Source organism: Verticillium dahliae, genomic scaffold (assembly GCF_000150675.1).
Source record: "Verticillium dahliae VdLs.17 supercont1.23 genomic scaffold, whole genome shotgun sequence".
Lineage (NCBI taxonomy): Eukaryota > Fungi > Ascomycota > Sordariomycetes > Glomerellales > Plectosphaerellaceae > Verticillium > Verticillium dahliae.
In genome coordinates, this window is record NW_009276931.1 from 139,867 (window position 1) to 149,084 (window position 9,218).

At 62.0% G+C, this 9,218-nt stretch overlaps 3 protein-coding genes across 3 annotated transcripts; all 3 read right to left on the bottom strand.

The window, feature by feature from the left end:
• Nucleotides 1-67: 67 nt before the first annotated feature.
• Nucleotides 68-1,967, bottom strand: VDAG_09099 (uncharacterized protein; the record flags this gene model as incomplete). The annotated part of the gene is made up of 3 exons (XM_009655401.1): nucleotides 68-861; nucleotides 916-1,515; nucleotides 1,603-1,967. 3 exons carry the CDS (start codon nucleotides 1,965-1,967, stop codon nucleotides 132-134), a joined length of 1,695 nt encoding a protein of 564 aa, XP_009653696.1. The 3' UTR covers nucleotides 68-131.
• A 1,600-nt stretch (nucleotides 1,968-3,567) lies between these two features.
• On the bottom strand, nucleotides 3,568-6,262 carry VDAG_09100 (uncharacterized protein; the record flags this gene model as incomplete). Its single annotated transcript, XM_009655402.1, has 3 exons — nucleotides 3,568-5,013; nucleotides 5,102-5,568; nucleotides 5,962-6,262. The coding sequence occupies 3 exons, from the start codon at nucleotides 6,260-6,262 to the stop codon at nucleotides 3,568-3,570; spliced, it is 2,214 nt and encodes a 737-aa protein (XP_009653697.1).
• Nucleotides 6,263-7,769: 1,507 nt separating this feature from the next.
• Nucleotides 7,770-8,725, bottom strand: VDAG_09101 (ubiquitin-conjugating enzyme; the record flags this gene model as incomplete). Its single annotated transcript, XM_009655403.1, has 3 exons — nucleotides 7,770-8,490; nucleotides 8,561-8,640; nucleotides 8,669-8,725. The coding sequence occupies 3 exons, from the start codon at nucleotides 8,723-8,725 to the stop codon at nucleotides 7,770-7,772; spliced, it is 858 nt and encodes a 285-aa protein (XP_009653698.1).
• Nucleotides 8,726-9,218: the final 493 nt, after the last annotated feature.

The following is a 9,218-nucleotide window of genomic DNA, read 5'->3' on the forward strand; positions in this document are numbered from 1 at the left end:
GGAAACGGCATGACGACTCGGTCCGCACAACGCGAGGGCGACGAGAACGACATGGGCAAACACAATGACGATATGGCATAGAATTAGACAGCCTGCGTAGAACGAATTCGTACACACTGCATTACTAGCCTCTACTCCCGCCCCTCGCCCTCGCTCTCCCCCTGCACCTCCTCCTCCTCGAGACTCCAATCCCGCAAGCCCTCGCCCCGGATCCAGCTGACGCCGCGGCGCCAGCTCCCCTCGCGAATCGCCCGCGCGTCCCTCTCGTACACGACGCCCGTCACCATGAGCGCCGCGACAAAGACCCACACGTCACCGCCGCGCATGCCCTTCCACCACCGCCTCTTGACGCCGACCTTCCACAGCGAGTCCACGCTCGCCCGCGCCGAGTACAGGAACATGCCCCGGCCCTGTTTCCGCTCGACCCAGGCCCAGAGACCGGCGATGAAGCCGCCGAGGAAGAACCGCAGCGTCGGCAGCACGTGGCGCGGCAGCCACGTCTGGAACACGCAGATCGAGGCCCACGCCGTCGAGATGGAGCCGGCGAGGAACGTCGAGCTCCGCAGCGCGCGGCCGAGCACCTTGGTCAGGACGGCGACCGGCGCGTGGTAGAGCTTGGCGCCGGCGTTGGGCAGAATGGCAAACGCGCCGTAGAAGCCGAGGAGCATGCGCATAAAGGGCGGGAACGAGCTGAGCCAGAACTGCAGGTACGTGCGCAGACAAGACGGGTCAGACGGGTGAAGGGTCGCGCAGGAGAGAGAGGTGATGATGGGGTGTGCTGTCGAGGTCAGGGGCGCGACGGCGGCGAGCGACGCCGGCAGCGTTTCCTTGTTGGGGAACAGAGTGGGCGAGATGTAGGGTCTGTCAATTGTTAGCTGTCTTCTTCGACCCAAGCAGCGCGCGCCATGTACGTACGGCCAGTTGAGTTTTGCCATCTGCGCAAGGCTGTCGACAATGTCCCACGTCTTGGGCCACACCAGGTGGCTCGGGTATCCGGCGGGCCTATGTTGCAGATAGGCTGTCGAGTTGTTGAAGATGAGGTTTCCGTAGGCCGCGGGGAAGCAGTCACGGTCAAAGACGACGGCGTGCAGCAGCTGTCCAAAGGCAAAGGGCTGGATCATCCAGCTGCCCCACCACCAGGGCCGTTCCCTCTTGACGCGGCCGCCGGCTTTGAAGCCCCAGATCATGCCCTCGCCCTCGCACAGATTCCAGCCGAACTCGAGGGCGCGGAACATGGCGTAAATGGCGACCGACACGCGCAGTTGCTGCGCCGGGTACACGCCGAGGGCCAGGCCGGCGAGCGAGGCACCGACGGCGGGCGCATAGGGCGACGTCAGCGTGGCGGCGGTACGGGGATTGCGTCGTCGGAAGGGGATTGCCGCATCGTCGAGCAGGTGGCCGCGCAACCTTGACATGAAGCGGAAGAGCAGGCGATAGAGCAGCAGGATGGAGGACAGAGAAAGCGATAGACGGAAGGTGGGCGAGTTGTACAGCGGTTGCTTCTTCGCGTTTGTGCTGTGGTTTGGGTCAGTGCAAGTTGCTTCACACCATGGTGGCCTGCCTTGCAAGGAGGCCATGCAGGGACAGCCCAGGAAAACGTACTCTCTCTGGCCGAGCACTCTCTTCATCAAGACATCATACGTCTTCATGCCCGCCGCCGTGCCGACAAACAAGCGCAGCGCGTCGCGGATCGCCCGCGTGTTGTAGCCGTCGCTCGGCGGCACAGCATGCGACGACCGTCGGCCAGCCTTGTCGCCGTCGACCATCTTCTCGACCGTCGCCACGCTCGGCGCCGTCCGCCTCAGCACGCGCGACCGCGAGATGACATACTTGTGCAGCGTGGCGTACTCGCGCGCTGAGATGGTGTAGCGCAGGGCGTTGCGCAGGACGGGATCGGAGACGGACTTGGGCGTCAGAGTGCGCGGCGCGTTGGGCGGGCGCGACGGCCCCGGTGCGGCCGAGGTCATCGGTTCCTGTCGAGAGGTGCCGCTCTACTGCGGGGGGACAGCCGCTCGACTGCCAGTGGTGCAGAGAAAAAGGGGCGACGTCTAGAACAAGAGTGAATCGCAATGCAGCCGAAGAAATCGAGTGTTCAGACAGTCGCAGGAAGTCTCATGGGCGCGTTATCTAGCATCGCTGACGTTAGCCGAAAGCCCTCCCCCCTCAAGGTGGGAAGCCGAGCTGGAATGCATCCGGCCAATGACCTCAGAGGGACGTACCAAGGTCGCGCAATAGTGTATAGGCCGTCAGAGCAAAGTCAATCAGTCGTCTCGTCGAGCGGGTTTGCACGGTCCGTCGCGTCGTTCATCTGTGCTACGAAAGAGGAAAGGGAAAGATGAGGAGGGATGGAGGAGAGGGATGAGGGGTGGGATGGCGAAAGAATCTTGGATGGTTCGAAAACCTGGGGAATGGGCGAGGGGGGAGCTGCTGCAGCGGGAGCAGGAGCATAGGTACATTACACTGGGGAAGGAAAGAAGGGGTCGCAGCAGAGGCAAGTACCTTGGAGGCAAGCAGGGCACATGCCTCGGCCTTTCGACTGCCCCTTCCAGCTCTCCTAGCGCAAATTCACGTGTCTCGGCCTATCAGCGCCTACCCCCCTTGCCCCTGTTCTGCCTTTCCCCACGCCGTTTGATGACATGCTCATGCACAAGCGCAGACTCGAGTAAACATTCAGAACCCCAGCCTGCCTCTACCCATCGTATTTGTTGTCTCCCCCTTGTCAAGATGGCCGTCTGTCACTAGTGGACGAGCATTGGAATTGCACTGGAATCACGGCCGCCAAGCAGTCACACATGCTCAAGCTGTCTAACGCGACAATGCATTACGGACTACCAACGGTGTAACGATCACAAGCCCTGGCCTCGAACCCTGCCGTCGTCCCAACGCTGTGCTTCACTTCGGCCTCCCAAAAATCCAGGCTGCACAAAGAAGCTTTCATCTTGGAGAGAATCGAGTGTGTCCCTGGATCCATCCTACACAGGGACAGTCCCGGCACTCGTCGGCCTATCGTGTCCAAACGAGCCTTTCTCGCGCGAACGTGAACCATCCTGGCTCACATGCTCATCCATCTCGCTCAACCCCAAGGGTATCACCACGCTTCGTCCCGCTCCCTCATGACATCCGCACAACTCTGCTGATGGGCCCGCGCTGTCCCTCCTCGGCGGCGCTCTTCCCCACCATCCTGTGCATGACCCGTGGACCGCAGTCTTGAAAACACTGACGCCGGCCCCGTCAAGACCATCCCCACACGGGCTTGCGACCGCGAGGTCGAACCGACGAGGCCTGCTTCACCATTTCCCTTTCAGTCCGCCCGTCCCAACCAGACAATAGCCGGCCCAGGGGCATCGCAGGATTGCCCCATCGCGCGACGGCGCGTAAACAACGGCAAAACCAAAAGCAAGGGGGGGGAATCAAACTTTTGTGCGCATGATGCAAATGCAACTCGTCATATCGGTCGTCGTGGCTGCCGTGAGACAGAAGCAGAACAACCAGCCGTGCGTGGCTGCTGCCCTGCTACTGCTGCTTGCAGTCCACCGTCGTTACTCATGATCGAATGCGAACCCTCGCCTAAGGGTACGCAGCCACGGCGTGCTGGTGGTCCGAGCCGCCGTTTTCGCGCGCGTACATCAGCGGAGTCCACTTGCGGCCCAGCGAGGCGCCCTCGCCGTGGTAGGGAACCATCTCCTCCTGCCATCCGAGAATGTGCCACACGTCGCCGCCGTTGCGTGGCTCCACGCTCTGCAGCGAGTGGCGGATCTGTCCCGCGTGCGGAACGCGTCCCTCCTTGACACCTTCGAGTGCCCGCAGACGCCGCAGCTCACGCTCCGACACGACGGACACCATGATCTGGTGGCGAGCCTCCGAGTTGGCCCAGCTCGAGACATTGCCGTAGACGCTGGACTCTAGGGCGGGCTTGAGGTAGGCGAACGGAAGGTTGAGGAGAACGCGCGAAAGAGTCGAGTTGACGGCGCGCTGCTGAGGTGTCAGGTTTGGCACCTCGCCGTTGGCACCGTCCTGGTCCTGGGACGCTGACGAGCCGCCCATGTCGCCAAACTTGATGTGCATGGGCCGAGCACGTCGGCCCGCTCCCAGGTGGACGGAGGTGCCGTGAGCGATAGGCGGTGTGCCCGTCGACTTGGCCGGTGCCGGCACGTTAGGGATGCGGGCGAAGGACTCGGGGTCCGCGACCGAGGTGTCGAGGCGGAAGTAAGCGGGGAAGTTGTTGATGATGAAGGAAATAACGCCCGTCATGAGAATCTGGACCTGCTCGCCGTAGGCAAAAGGAGCATGGCGGTCAGCAGACGCACGGCCTGGCAGGTCACCGAGGATGAACTCCAGCGCCTTTTCGAGGGTCGACCAGCTCAGGTGGTCGGCTGCCACCTGCATACCGCGCTGGATGATGGGGTCCCAGTTCAGCAGCTTTCCGGCGGCGGCATAGCCCAGGGCAAAGTCGAAGCGGGTATCCGCGTTTCCGGCGAGCGTCAGGTTGCCGTCGCCCATGGAAGCTCCCTCGGGAGGGCCACTGAGGAGAGGGAAGGAATAGAGCCGCTGGATGGCCATCCAGAAGGTGCTCGAATTGATGTACTTGTCGTCCGTCTTGAGGAGGATGGTCTCCGCGTCCATTCCGCGAGAGTGGCTGTCACTGTGGCTGGTGGTCTGCAGCAGGTTACGCAGAGGCTGGCTGCGAGCAAAGACGAGTCGGTGGCCAGGGATGCGAACAGGGGGCGCGCGGTCATCGAGGTAACGAAGCTCGAGCGTGCAGTCGACAAATGTCAGGTCAGTGAACTGGGATTGCAGGTAACCAAACAAACCCTCCACGCTGTTCTGTGCCTCCTGCATCTGCTGCTGCTGCATCATGTGCGGCGGGGGCATGTGGTTGGACATCATCCTCTGGTGGGCAGGACCATAGGCCGAATGCTGGTGCTGATGCTGCTGGTGCTGCTGGTGATGGTGGTGGTGACGACGATCATCGTGGTTTGCCACGACGCCGTTCGGGCCGCCATGGCCGTGATGCTGGCTAAAGGCGGCAGCTTCGTCCCGCGTGGTGGGAGGAGTGGGAGTCCTGGAAGCTGTGGGGCGTCGAAGGGCCGTAGTTGTTGACCTGGTGGGGGTAGTGCTCCATGCCAGCAGGCGCGACAGAGGAACGGCCGAAGGCGTCGCCCGAGGTGACGGGCACAAACTCGGTGCCGTAGGGCATCTGCGGAGGGTATCCATGGCCCGAAGCCGTATGGCCATGACCAGGGAAGGGTCGCTGACCGTTGGGCAGGCCGCCGAGCCCGGGCGGCGGCGCGAACCCGGCCGAATGGGGAGGAGGAGCCGGCGACGAGTTGTTCGAGTCAAAGTGGCCAAACTGAAGGCTGCCGTTGCTGGGGTGCGGGTGGTGCATGTGAGCCGGACCGTTGAGCCCGTGGCGGGGTAAGGGCCGCATGTCGCCGTTGGTGCCCAGGCCCAGAGCACGAGGGGTTGGCTGGAAAGCAGGAGGCATGCTGTAAGGAGTCGGAGAAATGACGGCCTGGTGTGGGACAGCAGCAGGAGCAGGGACAACAGCAGCAGGCGTAGGGGCCGTGTCTAGAGGGAGCATGTCAGAATCCAGGGACTAGAGCGGCGGCATCTCGTCATGATGACTGACAAGGGCTCGACGTACCATTGACAGGTTCGCCAAGAGGCTCAGCAGGAGTAGTAGCTGTGTGACGAGACTCGTGTGAGAAGCGGCGGGCATTCGGGTGCGGTTGGTTATACGAACTCTGGTCAAGCTCCTCGGCGGACTGAGATTCGACGGGCATGGGTTCGGCTTCGGGCTGCTCGACGGCAGGCGTGGATTCGGTAGCAAGGTCGGTCGAGGTCGAGGCGGAGGGCGTCAGCTCGGGCTGGGTAGTCGAGGTAGCTAATGAGCAAGTCAGCACGCATGCTTGCAGAGGGGTCGGCAGTCAAGACAGCGTTAGGTAGGTGGTAGGTTCTCACCAGACTGTTCCTCGTCGATGTTGCTCGCAGCCGTGGACGATGCCTCGGCAGCAGCGTCCTCCTTGGTGTCGAGCACGGTGACGACAGTCTCAGGGGTCGCGGCTTCAGCGTTGTGTTGAATCTTGAGGGAAGAGCCGTTGGACGTGGTGTTGGGCTGGGCGGCCGAGGTCTGCTTGGCGGTGCTGTTGTTGCGGCGGTTGAGGTAGACATAGGGGATGGCGGGCTTCAGCGACAGGCCGGAGAGGGGGCGGGCGGCAGAGGCCTTCTTGCCAGGCTTGCCGGCGCCGCTAGCGGAGGTCATGTTGAGGCGTGGTGGACTGGCGGAGAGAGAGGGAGAGAGAGAGAGAGGCTGGGAAGGCGTGGGAGGACGGCTTGCGAGGTGTTCGGACGTGGCAGCGACAAAACGCGGACACGGCGAGAGCGGGAAGGTGCAAGGTCCGAGGGTCGATGCAGACGACGATAGAGACTCCGGAGCTCGACGAGAGGCGTGACTCTTAGTTGCCTGGCCCGGAGGAGAAGTCGACAAGCATGTTAGAGCATCTGCAAAGCTCCAATGCGTGACGGCTCGAGTGCCAGTGACGATGCTTGGGTGTGGAAGGAGAGGCAGAACAGGGAAAAGGAAGGGGGGGGGGGGGGTGGGTGGTGGAGTGGAGAGGAGTGGAAAGAGGGCGACAGAAGACGATGGATGATGCAGGGTGCGCGCGCGCGCAGAGAGGCGAGGGTGGAGATGATGCTGGGGCCAGGCGACGGGCGCGAGCTGCAGGTGATGTAGGTCCGACGCCAGGACGACTTCGATAGCAGGCAGAACGGCTTCGACAGCAAGCTCAGTGGCGGCCTACGTTGATGCTGGGAATGGAATACGCAGATGGACGATATTCAGAGGTGATGCGGATGAAGCTACTGATGCTGCCAGCGTCTATCTGCCTTTTTCCTGGCTCCAAAAGCCCTGGCAGGCAGCAGAGCTTCTTCTAGGTAAGGTACCAAGGTACCTGCTTGATTTCTACCCAAGGCGCTCCTGCTCCAGTGCGGTGCTCGATATAGGTGCCTACCTTACCTGGGTAGGTGCTGGGATTTTTTTTTTCCCTTCCCAGGGCAGTTGGCGGCGGCCGGAGCTGGGCCAGGGAAAAAAAAAATCGGGGCTGCGTCACAAATTTTATCCCCCCCGCAAAACGATTGAGCAGCACCGCAGGCGACCAGCGCCAGGCCAGGCAGAGGATGGATGGTAGGGTGAGGTGAGATTGGCCCGCCCCATCCCTGCACGGTCGATAATGAGCCGTCCATCTGTGCCTCTATTTCGATTCGGTGAGCGCTGACCGGGTGGGTGCGTCGGTGAATGACAGGCATCATCGGCTTCGCCGTTGGCTTTGTCTGAAATCTGAGACCAACTGGCAGAGGCTCAACTTTTCTGCGTTCCAGTCTGATGACGTCTGATGACTGGCAAAATGAACGACCAAGAGGACGCATCTTGTCTGACAAGTGCCCTCTTGCATGGAGGCGATACGTAAGCAGTAGCAACGGCCGGAATGGACTACAAACCTGTTCTCCAGCAGATGGTATGCCGTCCGAGTTAGAATGCCACGATACTACGTTCCGTACATCCATACTAACGCCAAACGCGTAGATTGAACACAATTCCAGAAGGCAAGAGGAAAGCCGCAAGTACCATCATGTTACACCAAAGCATTGGGAGTCCCTTCAACGGCCATCACCAATCCTCAGCTTGCCAAAGCCAACAACGCCACGCATGCTCCCTGTATATCCGTTGCCGTCTGTCTCTTTACCAGCCTCTCTGCACACATAGTACCCCTCTACTCGCCGTTGCCGAGCACCCTCGCGAGCAGCACATACAGGAACACGACGGCCCCCGCCACGAGCAGCTTGTTCCGATGCAGCCACCCCGTGCCGGCATCCCGCTGCTGCACGACGGCATCGACGACGGCGCGCCCCTGATGCGCGCTGTTGGCGCCGCCGCCGCCGCCGCCGCCCCCGTGAGCGCCGATGCCCAGCTGCGGCGGCCGACAGCTCGCGCCGCCCGCCGCCGTCGGCACGTGGCCCGTGGCCATGTCGACCTTTTGCTCCCTCATCGTGTCCCAGTTCTTGGCGTCGACCTCGGGCCACTCGGCGCGGAACTTGGCCCCGGCGTCGCCTGCCTTGACGTTGCCCTTGCCGGCCGGGTTGGCGCGGGCGTGCGACCCGCCGCCCGTCGAGTTCCACCACCGTGACCGGGCCGTCAGCGCGCGGCGCTCGGCGGCTGTGCTCGAGACGGAGCCCGTCGTCATCTCCTCCGAGGTCATGAACGACAGCAGGCCGATGAGGATGGTCGAGACTTCCCAGGCCGGGTTGAAGGACTTGGGGTGGAAGTCAGAGATGGAGAGGCAGAGGCGGGTCGATGGCTGGAAGCGGCCGGAGGGCGTGTGCATGCGGATGGCCGGCGGGGCGAAGGGGTATGTCGGCGGGAACATGAGGGTACCCCAGTACTGGCCGCCGTGGTAGGGTGTGTCTTCGGGGCCTGTGATGATGTAGTGCCATCTTTGAAGTGGGGGGAGAGACGTTAGCCGGGGCGTTCATAGATTCATAGACGCAAGGGGAAGGTACGAACTCGAGAATGTTGGATTCGGAGGGATGCGCCTCGATGTATGGGGGTGGGTTCTCGGCGATGGTCTTGTATTCGCGAGTCAACTGAGATGACGTTAGCCCAGGAGCCCACGAGAAACAGTCCGGAATCCCGACGTGCCCGCTTCTGCGCTGCCTTGCTGGCCGACATGGTGGGTGTTCTGAGGTTCGCACAGATGGGATGTCGATGACGTGGTCAGATGGCACGTGTCGTGTTGAGCCTAGGCGGTAGGTGTGATGATGGATGCGACGCAAGAAAGGAACGCAGTCTGGGTCTCAAGAGACAGTGACGCCGCGCAATCGCGGTTGATGCAACGATGAAGGATGGTGTGTGTGAGTGTGTGTGTGTGTGTGTGTGTGTTTGTATATGGAAGGTGGATGCGCTGGGGTAGTCGTGAGGTTGGAGTTAGTAGGTAGGAAAGTGGTCACAGGCAAAGGCTGGGCTAGACAGCGCCAGGGTCAGTGGGGGGGGGGGGGCCCGCCACCTTCTGGGCTTCGGGTCTGGCCCTGGGGGCCGACCTCGCATTCCCTAAAAAGTAGTCGGCTGACAGTCCCCGGGCTCGGGGGGCCTGGGGTGGCCTGTCCAAAAATTTTGCTTGCCATTGCGCTCCAGGCTACTCAAGCTTGTTACTTTTTTTTTTTTT